The sequence below is a fragment of the Ovis canadensis genome, chromosome 24 (assembly GCF_042477335.2).
Source record: "Ovis canadensis isolate MfBH-ARS-UI-01 breed Bighorn chromosome 24, ARS-UI_OviCan_v2, whole genome shotgun sequence".
In the NCBI taxonomy this organism is placed as follows: domain Eukaryota; kingdom Metazoa; phylum Chordata; class Mammalia; order Artiodactyla; family Bovidae; genus Ovis; species Ovis canadensis.
Window position 1 is genome coordinate 41,743,548 of NC_091268.1, and position 16,274 is coordinate 41,759,821.

At 46.9% G+C, this 16,274-nt stretch overlaps 1 protein-coding gene across 2 annotated transcripts; it reads right to left on the reverse strand.

The window, feature by feature from the left end:
- Positions 1-1,335: 1,335 nt before the first annotated feature.
- SPN (sialophorin) lies at positions 1,336-5,959 on the reverse strand. 2 transcript variants are annotated; one of them, XM_069570807.1, is made up of 4 exons: positions 5,720-5,959; positions 4,989-5,086; positions 4,806-4,862; positions 1,336-4,453 (listed from the first exon to the last, which is right to left on the reverse strand). In XM_069570807.1, exon 4 carries the CDS (start codon positions 4,435-4,437, stop codon positions 3,106-3,108), a length of 1,332 nt encoding a protein of 443 aa, XP_069426908.1. In that variant the 5' UTR covers positions 4,438-4,453; positions 4,806-4,862; positions 4,989-5,086; positions 5,720-5,959; the 3' UTR covers positions 1,336-3,105. The 2 variants fall into 2 exon arrangements, with proteins under 2 accessions (XP_069426908.1, XP_069426907.1); XM_069570806.1 differs by having other exon boundaries at positions 4,989-5,160.
- Positions 5,960-16,274: the final 10,315 nt, after the last annotated feature.

Consider the following 16,274-nt stretch of genomic DNA (forward strand, 5'->3'; position numbering starts at 1 on the left):
CTTCCTCTCATCATCTCAATAGTCAATTAGTTCCACAAATCTTATTCTCTAGATAAATATATTTCAAGCCTGACCTCTTCTTTTGCCTTAGACCAGACTCCCACCCTATCTAACTTGAACTAGGCTGATGCTCCCATCTCCGGTGGCACTGCCTTCAGGCCATGCTCCTGGATGCCAGTTTCAGTCAAAAAACTGATCTGGCTCCTCCTCACAGGGGGGACGCCCCCACCCTTCCTCTCTGCGTGAGCATCTCTGCCTTGCTTCTGTGTTAACTAAACAAACTGTTTCTCTACCTGCTCTCCCACTTGTTGTGCTATCTCTAATAATTAACTTTGTACCTGCAAAAAACAAAGTCAAAAGACATCTGATCCTGCCATGGCTTACGTGAAAAACATCGTTCGCTCATTCTTTCATTCATGTACTCCTCCATTCAGTAAACACACATTAGGTAAGCATGCCAGGCTCCGGAATCTGGAGTCATAAAGACGACAGGAACAGGGGACACCTTCGCATGATGACAGCCCAGCTGTTCTTCCTGTCACATGAGGCACTGTCAGAGTGGAGGTGAAACCCTCTGCTGGGCATGGAGGCAGCGAGGGCGGCTTCGCAAAGGCAGTGACATTTGAGCAACATCTTGATGGCTAAGAGGAGGTTGGAGGGAAGTCAAGATGCGTGTGGGGTGGGCAAGATGGGGAGTGGGCGGGCTTCAGGCGGAGCATGCGCAAATGCAGGAGTGAGTATGTGGCCCTCTCCGTGGCTGGCAGCACTGGGGATCTGGGCCATGGTCTGGCTAGCTGTCCTGAAGACATGAGCTGGGCAGGCAGGTTTGCTAAGAACCCCAGGTCTGGCCATGGTCTGGCTAGCTGTCCTGAAGACACCCACTGGCAGCTCATTGCTGGGGATACACAGACGATCTCCAGAATAGCCTGAGTTTTCTGATGGCTAATGGTTGGACCCCAAAACTCCCCAAAACAGGAGCAGACTTATGGATGCAGAGGAAAATGAAGTGTAAATATCCACTTTTAGAAACGAGATATACTTTGAACCATGCTTTGAGACCCTTTCCCTGACTGGAGAAGTGAATTACATGACTAGATTTTTCAAGACCAAAATCCTCTTCCACCTGGAATTTGCACTGGATGACAAAGCTGTACTTGTAACTGATTATAATGTGCACTTTTGAAAATAAAATAGGAACATGCGTTTTAAAATATAAGATGAAGAATAAAATACCATATATGGTTGAGTGTGTGAAGTATTCTGTTATTTAAGATACTAGAAAGTGCTGGCAATTTTGCAAAAGAGGAAAAATGTTATTTTACCATCAGGACAAAATTAGTATTTTAAATATTTTATTTTTTATTTATTTATTTTGACAAAGGATACGGGTTCCGTACCTGGTTGCAGAACTAAGATCCCTCCTGCTTGCATGGCATGGCCAAAAAAAAAAAAAAAGGGCACCCAGACATGTGTGGGGAAGACTAGATTTCCACCCCCGCTTCCCCAGGTGTGGGTGGCACAATTCTGGGTGGGTCCCTAGCCACTTTCCGCCACTTCTCTCCCCATCTCTCCCCCACCCTCCCATGAACTGTCTGACCCAGCCCTCTCCCTGTCTCCCACATCCCCTCCGATCCAAACCACCTGGCAGTCACACCACCATGGTGTCCCTTGGCCTCTCCTTTTGTAGGTCAGTACGTCTGCTCTTGGTCACTGCTCCTCTTAACAACTTCCTCTTTGAAAATCCTCTTTGTTCTGGGGAAATACCAACGGCCTCCGGGTCCACGTGGTGCCCAGGGCACTGGCCTGGGCTGGTCTCAGAGATAGTGCAGCTGGGTCTGGTCCCCTTTTCTCCATCCCAGAGCCACAGGGATGCTCCTGGTTCTGGGACCTGTCACAGCTCCCTCTCTCACAAACACATTAAACGGGTAACAGCATCAGTGAGTCCTGGGACTCAGTGTGCCCTTTGGGGGGGGGGGAGGGGAGGGGATGATGGATGAAAGAGTGGGGGGTGGCAAGTGGGGGAGGGTGTGGCTGGAGGGGTGGGGGGGGAGTGGGGATAGGGGTAGAGGTTACGGGGTACTTTGAGGCTGAGTGGAAGAACGACGCTCAGTCACACATGCAGTCTTTCTCTCACGCCAGGCCAGACAGAACTAAATTTTCCATCCCCACCCATCTGAGCAAAGACAAGGGCGCCTATGTTCTCAGCACCTCTTTAGGGTGGCATCTCCCCAGCCTCCGCAGCCTTTCCTGCCCCTCCCTCACACTGTCTGTACTGCTCCCCACTGTCGTTCACAACATCACCAAGTCCTTGCCTCCTGCACACAAACCGCACGCATGAGTGGACCCACGCCGACGCCAAGACTTCTAAGAACTACACCTGCCCAGAAACTTCTCACCTCTGCTCTTGGGAGGAGAAACAACCGAAGCCTCTGGCCGCCTCCATCCAGAGTTGGGGGGAGTGTGGCAGCTGGGACCATGGGCCAGTCTAGGGGCCTGGGGCTGTCACAGATACACTGAAAGCACCCCAAGGTGACGCCATCCAGCCCATGCTCTGGGCCAGCCTGGCACAGACCACTGGCACCCAGAGTTACAGGCAATTCATGGGCTAATCCACTACAAATGTCCCAATCCATGGGGCCATTATGTACTTTCCAGAGTAATCCTGAAGTGGGAGGTTGCTGGGTTGCCAATTCCTTCTTCCCTGATATTTGTGGGGAATCAGCTGAGAAATCATCAATCCAGGAAGTCTGGCATTTCCAGAGACTCGGCAGCTAGTTTCAATGACCAAAAAGTGAAGAAAATGTGATGGGGAGAAGTAGGGGTTGATGAGGAAGTTTCATTCGTTCCATCTGCAAGTGTTCAGTGGGTGTAGGCCCTGGTCTGGGTGCTGGGGGTGGATGCTGGGTGAATGCTGGCTAGAAGAGCCAGGGTTAAGAAGCTGAATGAAGATTGAGGGTGAAGATGCTGTATTAAAATCCAAAGAGCGCTGGGTAAAAATGCTGGGTGACGGATGAGGAGGCTGGATATCAACCTCTTGGTGATGATGGGAGGGAAGGTGATAAAAGCAGGAATGGTTCTAAACTCTAGCCTTGAGATTCTTGAGCATTAAGGGGTCTTCACCTCTCTCACTTCTGGCCCATTAGAAGTAGGGGCCTCTGCACCCTCATCCTCTTTGCACACCAGCGGCTCCTCTTCCCCCTTTAAGCTGGAGGCTGCCCCGGCCTTTAGCTCCTCCAGCGCCATGGAGCCCTGGCGAGACTTCCGTCTACCAAAGAAAGTGGTAAGTGTGGGTCGCTGGCCAGAGCCCTCCCTGTGGGGGCCATCAGAGTCATTGTTCCCCCCAGACACTCCCTCTGTCGCTGTCATGGCCTCCTCATCAGACACCCGGGCGACCCCAGCCCAGGCATCTACCACCCCGTTGCGTTTTCCACTTCTGCTCAGTGTCAGGACTCCCGTCTTCCGCTTCTGCCGCCGGAACCACAACAGGGCTGATGCCACGAGGACAACGACCACCAGCAGGGCCACGAGCACAACCACCAGCAGGGTGCCGTTTGTCCCCTGAGCTGGAATTAGTTTGTCCCTCCTGCTTATGTTTGTGGAGGTATTTGGGCTGGATGTTGTTACGCCACGGCTAGTGGGGCCACTGGTCCCCATGGGAGTCTTGAGAGAGGTAGCTGGCATGGTGACCAGGAGTCCACTGGTCCCCTTGGAGGTCTTAGGAGGGCCAGTTTTCATGATGACAGGGGATCCACTGGTCATACTGATGGTCTTCAGAGAGCTAGTTGCCGTGGTGACAAGGGGTTCCCTGGTCCCACTGGAGGTTTCCAGAGAGCTTGTTGCCATGGTGACAGGAGGTCTGCTGGTCCCACCAGAGATCTCCAGAGAGCTAGTTGCCATAGTTAATAGGACTTTGCTGGTCTCACTGGAGGTCTCCAGAGGGCTAGTTGCCATGGTGACAGGGGTTCCACTGGTCCCATTGGAGGTATCCAGAGGGCTAGTTGCCATGGTTTCACCAGTCATAGTAGGGAGTCCTATAGGTTTCATTACTGAGACACCAGGTATGCTGGGGGTATCAGAGATTTTCATGGGCATTGTTGACTTCTCGGTTGAATCTTCCTGGGATATTGTTGACTCAGATACAGGACTGTCCCTGCTGGCAGCAGGGGAAGTTTCAAGAGAGGACACCACATTGGGTATATAGGAAGGCGGGAAGGTCTGGTGCTCAAGGTTATCACTCATCTTAGAGACCTTGTTTGTTGTAAGACTGGTAGTCACTGAGTTGACTGTTGGCTTCCCAGAGACCGAAGAAGAAAGAAAGTCTGTTGTGGGTTTAGATATCCACAAAGGAGAGCTGCTTGGAGACACTTCAGTCAGGTTTTCCGCCCTCATGCTCCCGAAGAGGACGAGAAGCAGGATCATTTCCAAAGCAAAAGGCATGAGCAGGAGTTGGGACCTGAGGGTGGGGAAGTTGGAGAAGTAGAGCACATAAGGATCTGCGGGTAGGGGGAGGACCGAGCCTCCCCTCCTGCCCACTTCCCTGCCAACTGCCAGTTCAACGGCTTTTTCCACCCTTGCTTTCACTAGTGTCAGAAATAACAAGATACTGGCTGCACCCCCATCAACTCTATCCCTCAGGACCCCTCGGCGCGCTGTAGCCATTGCCATCCCATCCTGCCCTGCCCTGACCGCATGCAGCTCCGATGCCTCCTCGTCCTTTTTTCCCATTATCTGGCAAGGTCTTCTCAAGCCAGAGGCACATTCCCAGGTCCACCGAGGCCCCTGCCCCACCACGTCCCACTGCTTACCAGCTCACTTGAAAAGGGCACAGGGCTGCGACCAGGCTGCTCCAACTCCTCCTGAAGCTGGGGCAAGACTGGCGGTCAGGGGCCCCAAGGGGAAAGGAAGTGGCCCTGGCTCCACCCACTCCAGCATCCTGCCCCACCCTCCCCGCTCCGACATTGCCCTGTGATGAGAGAGGCATCACTCACTTTTTGAGGGTCCCAGGTGATGACAGGGGCTCTGAGGTCTCAGCTACAGCAGGTGGGGATGGTGGGTGGGTTCTGGAATGGGGATTCCTAGATCTTCACTGGAAAATGGGATGGCAAGCTGGTGACTCTGGAACAGGTATAGGGGTCACAGCAGAGCTGGTGGAGATGGGTGCTTGAAAACAAAGGGGTGTGGAGGAGGAGATGGGAGGGGAAGGCGGTTTCCTTTGCCTTTGTGGTCCCCAGGCTGTTAGGTGCGCCCCCAAGGCTAGCACGCTCTGCCCCAGGAGCTCCCAGGAAATACCAGGGCAAGAGGAAGCCCTTGACTCTGGCTGGGGGCAGTGAGAGCCTTTGCAGGCTGCATGAAATTCCTGGTGGGCTCTGGACTTCTCAAGAAGCTGGGGGTGGTTACCACAACAGCCCCAGGCATGGACTGCCTGACTAAACCAAAGTGGTTATTGAGCACTGAATATGCAGTCCATGGGGTCACTAGGAGTCGGACACGACTGAGCGACTTCACTTTCACTTTTCACTTTCCTGCATTGGAGAAGGAAATGGCAACCCACTCCAGTGTTCTTGCCTGGAGAATCCCAGGGACGGGGGAACCTGGTGGGCTGCCGGCTCTGGGGTCGCACAGAGTTGGACACGACTGAAGCGACTTAGCAGCAGCAGCAGCATGCTATGATCTTATTTTTTTAATTTTTGAAACTTTGTATTTATTTAATCACTTTTACCTGTGCTGGGTCTTTGTTGCTACACAGGCTTTTTTCTAGTTGCAGCGAGCAGGGGCTACTCTCCAGGGGGTGGTACTTGAGCTTCTCACTACGGTGGCTTCTCTTGTTGTGGAGCACGGGCTCTAGGGCACGCGGGCTTTAGTAGTTGCCACACGTGGGCTCAGTAGCTACACCTCCGGGGCTCTAGAGCACAGGCTGAATAGTTGTGGTGTATGGGCTTTAGTTGGTCCACAGCATGTGGGATCTTCCCAGATTAGGGATCGAACCTGTGCCTCCTGCATTAGCAAGTGGATTCTTTACCACTGAGCCACCAGGAAAGCACCCTCCTTTTTTTCATTTTAATTGGAGGATAATTGCTTTACAATGTCACATTGCATTCTGCTGTACAACAACATGAATCAGCTATTAAGTATACATATATCCCCTCACTCTTGAGCCCCCTCCCATTATGCTATGATCTTATTTTTGCAAAAGACTAATAAAAATGTGGGAATCTACATGGAAGACACTGAAAAGATATCTACAGAGGGATTAACAAATTTTGTTGGGTAGGAATGAGCAGAGTCTCTGTTTTCTTCTTTGGGTGGTTGCTGTTTTTTCACTTTCCTTTAATTTGAGAGCTTTGACTTTTGGTATATATATATGATTTTTTTTCTTTTTTTACCTTTCTTTTTTTAAAAAATCAAAACTGGTATTTATGTTGTGCTCAATCACTCAGTCGTGTCCAACTCTTTATGACCACATGGACTGTAGCCCGCGAGGCTCCTCCATCCATGGGATTTCCCAGGCAAGAATACTGGAGTGGGCTGCCATTTCCTCCTCCAGGGATATTTATGTTGTACAAGTACTAATACATGTACATGACATGTGACCAAAACAAGCCAGTATCAGGGCCTGGGACTGCACCTAACTCACAAGCTAATGAATTAGTCTGACAAAGACATGAGACTCCTAAGTCAGAGACACAGAAACCCACCACTCATCACTTAGCAAACAGCAGGTGCGCTGCGTCTGCTTCAGTACCGCTTACCCCGTGCCCCCCGCCGCCGCCGCCCCCCCCCCCGCACCCCTCCTCCCCCCCACCACCCCCGCCACTCCGCCGCGCACAGCGGTGAACGCGGAGAGACTTGCCCCACAGCTGAGGAACTCTGAGCTTGTAGAATTTCCTTCTTTTTGAGTAGGTGGTAAGCAAACTTGCCCTTTGTCCTGAAGGGAGACATTACTTCATCCCTCAGCGTTACTCACTGTCAACACAACCTTGAGAAACTGCCTGGATATAGAACGGCCAGGATCATGTATTGTTGGCATATCAGCAAGAGTGTGGGCTTAACAGGTGGCTCAGTGATAAAAGAATGTACCTGCCAATACAGATGAGGGTTCAATCCCTGGGTCAGGAAGATCCCCTGGAGAAGGAAATGGCAACCCCCTCCAGTATTCTTGCCTGGAGAATTCCATGGGCAGAAGAGCCTGGTGGGCTACAGGCCATAGGGTCACAAAGAGGGGGACACAACTTAGAGACTGAGCATGCACGGACGTATGCACACATAGCAAGAGTGTGCAAGTATGCTCTGGGCTGCAGGGGATTGCCTCTTCCACCAGGCTCCTTGGAAAATGGCTGATCCCAGGGCTGGAGCCTGGTAAGTATAAGATGAACCCAAAGAACTATCTTGTTCCTGATTTCAAGCTATATCTCATGCTACAGTAATCAAAACAGTATGGCATTGGCATAAAAACAGACACATAGATCAATGAAACAGAATAGAGAGCCCAGAAACAAACTCACACTTAATTGATTAATTAATCTGTCAATTAACCTATGACAAATGAGTCCAGAATATGCTATAGGGAAAAGACAGCCTCCTCATTAAATGGTGTTGGGAAAACTATACTACTTACAAAAGAAACAAATTGGACTACTTTCTCACACCATATGCAAAAGCAAACTCAAAATAATTTAAAGACTTGAATGTAAGACTTAAAACCATAAAACTCCTAGAAGAAAATATAGATGATAATCTCTTTGACATTGGTGTTGACAATGACTTTTTAGATTTGACATTAAAAGCAAAAATAAATGGGACTACATCAAACTAGAAAGCTTCTCCACAAAGGAAACCATCAACAAAATGAAAAGACAACCTACAGAATAGGAGAAAATATTTGCAAATCATGCATCTGATAAGGAGTTAATATCCAAAATACATAAGGAACTCATGCAACTCAATAACAACAACAAAAAAGTCTGATTTAAAAATGGGCAGAGGAAAAAGAAAAATCAAAAAGAATAGAAATGGGCAGAGGACTCAAATAGGCATTTTTTCAAAGAAGACATACAGGTGGCCAACAGACACATGAAAAAATGTTCAACATCACTAATCATCAAGAAAATGCAAATCAAAACTGCAATGAGGTGATCACCTTGCACCTGTCAGAATGACTAGTATCAAAAAGACGAGAGGGACCTTGGCAGTCCAGTGGTTAAGCCTCCCAGCTCCCACTGCAGGCGGCATGGGTTCAACCCCTGGTGAGGGAACTAAGATACCACAGGGCACAACTAAGAATTTGTACATTGTAACTAAAAAAAATTCCGCTTGCCACAACCAAGACCTGGTGTGGCCAAATAAGTAGATATTAAAAATACTGATAATAAAGACAAAAAAGACCAGTTTACAACCAACATAATAATAATGGATTCAGATAAGAATGAATGTTTAAAACCACTGGGTGAAATTGGAGCAGGGAGGTGTGGCATGCACATAGGGTATTTTTATAGTGTTAAAGCTATGTATTTATAGTCCACAAGCTATGTATTCATTAAAGGAAAGTAGCAACTTTACAGTGGAGAAAACTAACAGACACTATCTTACCAGAGCAATCAAAGTTCACATCACCAGTGATAGTACAAACCCAACAAGAGGCTCCAGATATGATGCACCGAGAAGGATCCCTTCTGTCCTAGCAAACAAATGCAAAAACCTGAATCTAATCACTGAGAAATATCAGGCAGATCCAAATTGAAGGGCACTTTACAAAAGCAACTGGCCCTTACTCTTCAAAAATGTCAGTGGCAGGAAGAACAAAGAAAGCCTGAGACACTCTTTCAGAACTTTAAAGAGTAGAGACTTGAGGACTAAATGCAATATGGTATCGTCAACAGGAAAAAAAAGATGCTGTAAAGGACACCAAGGGATAACTGGCAAAATTTGATTAGACTGTAGAATATATAATAATGTTGTTAACATTAGTTCCTTGAATTTGATAAGCATATTATGGCTATATTCCTAGTTTGAAGGAAATAACATGTTTAAAGAACGTAGGAGTCATGGTGCATAATCCAGCGAGTTCCTCTTCAATAGTTTTACACACACAATAATAACCATAGAAAATTTAAAAATTTGGAAGATAAAAATAAAGCACATATGGAAAAATAAAATGAAGTGAGGGGGCTTCCAGGTTGATGAACATGCAGAGATGGGGAGAGATGGGGGCGGGGCTTGGAAGCTCCGCCCCCTTTCCCCCAGACCTTGCCCTTTTCCTATCTTCCATCTCGCTGTTCCTGCATTATAAACTTTTATAACAAACCGGTTATCGAATATATCAACATATTCCTGAGCCACCATTTCCCTCTATATATTTAGCACCTGGCCTGATATTTGAGAAGAACTCGACTTCAAAATGAGAAAGCAGAAAGAACTCGACTTCAAAATGAGAAAGCAGAAACGCGTATCTTGCAAATCTCTTCGCAGGTGCCCATAAAAGAAGAGAAAAAGAAGAAGAAAAGGTTTCTAGTTAGCGGTCATTACCAAAAAGGTGAATGGCGTCATTATGTTTCCCCTAAGTCAGGAACAAAGAGGACTCAGAGCTTCTGAGTTTGTAAGATGTATCCAGATACCATACTGAAAATGTAATTCCATCATTCTTCTTTTCTTCTATTCTATTCTATTCTTTGTCGTTTGGTCACTGAGTTGTGTCTGACTCTTTGCCACCCCATGGACTGTAGCCCACCAGGTTCCTCTGTCCATGGGATTTCGCAGGTAAGAATACTGGAGTGAGTTGTCATTTTCTTCTCCAGGATATCTTCCCGAAACGCGGATTGAACCTGCGTCTCCTGAATTGCAGGCAAATTCTTTACCTCTGAGCCACCAGGGAAGCCCATTACATGCTCAGGCATCTAATAAAAGGACTTTTTTTTTTTAAGTGGTGAAGACATGTGAAAGATCTGCGGGTGTTCACTATATTATTCTTGGGACTTTTCTTACCTGAAAATTTTCGAAATAAAAGAACATACTGGAAATTCCTTGTCGGTCAAGACTCTAAGCTTTCACTGCCAAGGACACGGGTTTGACCTCTGGCCAGAGAACTAAGATCCTGCAAGCCCTGTGGCATGCCTCCCCCAACACACTCACAAAAGATAAAATAGAAAGACCTAGAATCTGCTTACTCTTCCCCCACCTTCACTGTTGTCTCCCTGCTCTCAGCCTTGTCTTTCATCACCTCCTTTGGGCTCTTAGCCAAGGAGCAGCCAGAGGGACCCGGGTCAAACATCTGATCTCACCCGTCCCCCGCTCTAAACTCTGAGACAGCCACCCACAAGGTGGACAACAAGGCCACGTCAATCTGACCCTCCCTCCCTTCCTGCCCTCATTCCCTCTGCTCCTGCCACCCAGGCCTCCAAGCTGTCCCTGGAGAATCTGAGCCTGGAGGCCTTTGTGCCATTTGTGAACCTGCCTAGAAGGCTCTTCCCTGTTATCCAAATGGGTCAAGTGTCGCCTTCTCAGTATGTCTTTGCCCGGCTACTGTACTGTATTATGCAGGGGGAGGGGCTAAAACTGTTCTCCCCTCACCCCAGCCTGCATGGCCCAGGCCCTACCGCTGTTTTCTATGGCACTTTTTATTTACTTTTTTAAAAATATTTATTTAGTTTTGGTTTTGCTGGGTCTTTGTTGATGCACATGGGCTTTCTCTAGTTTTGGCGAACAGGGGCTACTCTCTAGTTGCGGTTCGCAAGCTTCTCATTGCAGTGACTTCTCTTGTTTCAAAGCACAGACTCTAGGGCACGCCGGCTTTATTAACTGCGGCTTGTGGGCTCAGTACTTGCAGCTCATGGGCTCCAGAGTGCTGGCTCATAAGTTGTGGTACATGGGCTCAGTTGCCCACGGCCTGTGGGATCTTCCTGAACCAGGGATCAAACTGGTGTTCCTTGCATTGCAAGGTGGATTCTTAACCACTGGATCACTAGGGAACCCTCGTTGACTTGCTTGGTAAACAGTAGGTGCTCCGTGATGTTTACTGGCTGACAAGGAGTTCTCTGGCTGAGAGAAGAAAGAAGGCATAGGGTGAAGAATTGTGCCACTGAAGCAAGGACGCCTGAAAGGGACCAGACGAGGGTGGAGCTGCAAGCACTGGGTGTGCCTGTAATTGTGAAGGCTGCACCCAGCCCACAGACCTCCAGGAAGTCCCTTGAGGTCATCAGAGGTCTGCAGGTGCTAGAGTGGGGCAAGCCACTTGTGTTCTATGAAGATATTTCTGTCCTCTCCAGGGTTTGGGCTTTCAGATCTGATCTCCTGCAGGTCTCTGAGGGGCTGTTTCCAGGCAGACATCCAAGCAGATGGGAGCCTGCTCCTTCCTGCCCCTAAGCCTGAGGCCAAGGAAGCCTCAGATTAGGGATCACGGGCACCTGAGCTGCGTCACTTACTGTCCGCATGGCCTGGGGTCAGGTATGTCATCTCTGTGTCTCAGTTTCTTCATCTATAAATAGGGACAATAATACTATTTGAGGGGACTTCCCTGGCAATCCAGTGGTTAAGACTCTGTGCTTCAGGGACTTCCCTGGTGGTCCAGTGGTTAAGAACCTGCCTCTCAATGCAAGGGACACGAGTTTGATCCCTGGTCAGGGAGCTAAGATTCCCTCATGCTGTGGGGCATGGCCAATATATACATACATACATATATTATTTTTCAAAGTTCATAGGAGGATTAAATTAGATAGTGTAGGGGGGCAGGGCAGTCCCTTAGTAAGAGCCTAGTAAACAATAACTGATGCGTATGAGCTGTGTTGTGATGTCCCATCTAATCCTCCAAAGCCTGGGCCCTTTCCTCCCATCCACAGCCCTCTCCAGGAACAGGGCTGACAAGTCAGGCAGCCCTTCCCTCTCTGCTATCCGCCCCCTCCCAGGGACTTTCTATCTGGTCAGAGGGGTGTTTATGTACTACTAATTTATCATTGAATATAATGGTTTCTCAATTTTTATCAAAGTAACGCATATTATTAGCACAGAGTGTTTATCATGGAGGGTAATACTCTTCCCTTTCCCTCCCAAGTCCTAGTCCTGGAAAGGAACCATTCTTTAATCTCCTTTATTTATTCTAGTCTCAATTCTTCTGGTAGTTCCATATTCCTCGACAACATGTTAATTCTGCTGTTTCTAGAAGTGTCCTCCCTGCCTGTCATTAATCCACTGGCTTCCAGCTCCAGTAGGAAAGTATCTGACCCACTGGCCCTGTCCCACTTCCCAGGTCAGTGCCATCCCTCTTTTTTAGGCCTTCTGTAACTGTGACTGCAATTTTTGTTGCTGTAAATTTAGTAGCTCATGGTCATTTTTGGTGTCAGCTGTCATGTGTGGTGAGATGATGGTTGGAGAGGACTCTGAGGCCAGACTTCCTAGGGCCAGACCCCCAGACTCCGCCGCTGACAGAGTGTGTGACCCTGGGCAACAAATGTCACCTTCCTGTGTCTCAGGCTACTGAGCTGTGAAGTTAGCCTTATCCTAAGGATTCAGTGGAGGGCTTCCCTTGTAGCTCAGTCGGTGGAGAATCTGCCTGCAGTGCAGGAGACCCGGGTTTGATCCCTGGGTTGGGAAGATCCCCTGGAGAAGGAAATGGCAACCCACTCCAGTATCCTTGCCTGGAAAATCCCATGGACAGAGGAGCCTGGTGGGCTGCAGTTCATGGGGTTGCAAAGAGTCGGGCACGACTGAGCGACTAACACTAAGGATTCAGTGAGCTAAGCCAGGGGTAGCTGTGCCATCAACCTGTTAAAGAGTACAACTCAACTGAGGATCTAATTGGCTTTATACTAAACAATCAATGAATCTAGCAGCATCTCACCTAGCCAGGAGAAACGCACTCTGAGGAGCTGTACAAATCGATGGCTTTTATAGGCCTAAGTTGGGCAGGATGAGGAGGCGATTAGCCAAAGAAAGAAAAAGGATTATTTTAGTCAATTATTTCCTTACAGGCAGAGGTCAGGAAAGATAGAAGTCTTATCAAGAAAATTACCTCACTAGTGTTGATCAAGAAGTTTCAGACTGGTTAATTTAAAGTTTCATGCCTGGGAACAGCTGAAACTATAATCAGGTTAAGTATTAAGTTTTCGTTTGAGTGACTTGGCTCAACACAAATGGACTCCATTTGAGGTCTGTTGCCTCATCTTTAATAGATCATAAGTTCTATGTAAATGTTGGCAATTATAGATCCTTTTTTAGAAAAATATTTATTTATTTATTTGGTCATGCCAGGCCTTACTGCAGCATGTGGGATAGTTCCCTGACCAGGGATCGAATCTGGGCCCCTTGCACTGGGGGCATGGAGTATTAACCACTGGACCCCCAGGGAAGTCCATTTAAAAAAAATTTTTTTTTTCTTTTTTCTAATGTCAGTGGCTGGAAGCTTTTATTTATTTGTTTATTTTTGGCTGCACCATGCAGCATGTGGGAATCTTGGTTCCCCAACCAGGAATTGAACCCCATGCAGTAGAGGTGCAGTATCCTAACCGCTGGACCACGGGTCCCCTCTTATACAGCAGTTTCTTGACTGTTGCTTTGTGGTTTCCCTTTCCTGATCTCTCTCCTAGTTTCTGATATGCGCACATTTAGTTTTATAATACATAAAGTAGCTAATACTTGCATCTCTTCTTTGCATTGTCTAGAGCTATACTGTCCAATACAACACCAACTGGCCAAGTGGGACTATTTTAATTTAAATTAATTAAAATTCATTAAGATTTAAAATTCAATGGAAAGAAAGATGTGGCTTTTATACACACACATACACACACACACCTACACACAATGGAATACTACTCAGTCATAAAAGAATAAAATAATGCATTTGCAGTAACATGGAAGGACCCCTAGGGATTATCACACAAAGTGAAATAAGTCAGAAAAAGACAAATATCATATGATATCACTTATATGTGAATCTAAAAAAAATGATACAAATGAACTTATTTACAAAACTCAGTCATAGAAAACAAACTTATGGTTATCAAAGGTGAAAGGGATGGGGGAGGGATAAATTAGGAATTTGGGATTAACAGGTACATATCACTGTATATACAATAGATAAATAACAAAACCTATTTCTAGCACAGGGAAACTATATTCAATATCTTATAATAACCTATACCGGAAAAGAATCTGAAAAAGTATATATTATATAATATACATATTTTTATTCTATACATTATGTAATATACATATAGGATAAAAGAGGAGAAGGCAATGGCACCCCACTCCAGTCCTCTTGCCTGGAAAATCCCATGGACGGAGGAGCCCGGTAGGCTGCAGTCCATGGGGTCACTAAGAGTCGGACACAACTGAGCGACTTCCCTTTCACTTTTCACTTTCATGCATTGGAGAAGGAAATGGCAACCCACTCTAGTGTTCTTGCCTGGAGAATCCCAAGGACAGGGGAGCCTGGTGGGCTGCCGTCTATGGGGTGTCACAGAGTCAGACATGACTGAAGTGACTCAGCAGCAGGATAAAAGAATATCAGGTGGCTCTAGTGGTAAAGAACCCATCTTCCAATGCAGAAGACATAAGAGATGTGGGTTCAATCCCTGGGTGGGGAAGATCCCCTGGAAGAGGGCATGGCAACCCACTCAAGTATTCTTGCCTGCAGAACCCCATGGACAGAGGAGCCTGGTGGGCTATAATCCACAGGGTTGCAAAGAGTCAGACATGACTGAAGCAACTTAGCATGCATGTGTTGTTGTATGGCAGAGACCAACACAACACTGTAAATCAACTATACTTCAATTAAAATTTTTTAGCTAATTAATTTATTTTGGCTACACTGGGTCTTTGTTGCTGAGAATGGGCTTTCTCTAGTTGTGGCGAACAGGGGCTACTTTCTAGATGCGGTGTGTGGCCTTCTCATTGTGGTGGCTCCTCTTGTTGCAGAGCACAGCCTCTAGGGAGCTCAGGCTTCGGTAGTTGTGGTGCACAGGCTTAGCTGCCCCGCGGCATGTGGGATCCTCCCAGACCAGGGATAGAACATGTGTCTCCTGCATCGGCAGGCAGATTCTTAACCACTGGACCACTGGGAAAAACCAATGTAAAAAAAAAAAATTGTTTTAAAGATTTAAAATTCATCTCCTCGGTTGCAACTAGCCAGCCGTATTCCAAAACAACACATGGCCAATGGCTTCACCGTACTGGTTAGCACAGAAGTAGAATATTTCAGTTATCTCAGAAATTCAAGATCAGCACTGTCTGATCTAGAGTCTGGATCAGCAATGTCTGGTCCAGGGTTTGAGTCTAAAAATGGAACACTATTCATTTTCTTTCCTTTAAATATTATACCAATATTATTCAGTGCACAGTCTAATAATTTACTAAGATTACCCATTCTTAATTATGCTTCTTTATTTTTTCCTAGAATATCAAATTGCTTTTCCTAGTTGCTTGCTCTGAGTGGCCTACCTGTCCCCCTGCCTCTCCTCATGGCTACACAGCTTCATCCTGGGACTGGTAGTTATTTCTCTTGAAAGTGGAATCCCCTGTTACCTGAACCCTACATCCTTCTTTCATGATTTATCCCTCATTTTTGTTGGAACACATCCTCAAGTCACTTCCTAAGAAAGTGACCTTCCTAAGAAGAAGTTAAACTTTCTAAATAATCTTACACCCTAATATGTCTTTATTTTATTCTTATACTTGCTTGATACAGAATTCTTGGCTAAAAATACTTTTCTTTAGAATCTAGAGGGTATTGTCTGATCTTCTTCTACTATCTGAATACTTGATTTTGCTGATGAAAAGTCTGATGCTAATCCAGGAGATTTTTCTCAAAAAAAAGGAAAAATTGAATGCTTTCAAGTTGAGGAGCCCTACTCCAGTACTGAATGCTTTCAAATTGGGAAGACCTACTCCAGTACCTCGGAGAAGGCAATGGCACCCCACTCCAGTACTCCTGCCTGGAAAATCCCATGGACGGAGGAGCCTGGTAGGCTGCAGTCCATGGGGTTGCTAGGAGTCAGACATGACTGAGTGACTTCACTTTCACTTTTCACTTTCATGCATTGGAGAAGGAAATGGCAACTCACTCCAGTGTTCTTGCCTGGAGAATCCCAGGGATGCGGGAGCATGGTGGGCTGCCGTCTCTGGGGTCACGCAGTCGGACACGACTGAAGTGACTTAGCAGCAGCAGCAGCAGCAACTCCAGCACCTAAATCCCCAATTAGCTTTATTAGTTCACTGTAAAATATGAATATACTTAAATACCAGACAGTCAAAAAAAAAGCCGTTGCAATGTGAAAAGAAAGTGCCCA

Excerpts from the sequence above, each read along its gene's own strand:
- SPN (XM_069570807.1), bottom strand. The coding sequence starts at position 4,437 with ATGCCTTTTGCTTTGGAAATGATCCTGCTTCTCGTCCTCTTCGGGAGC.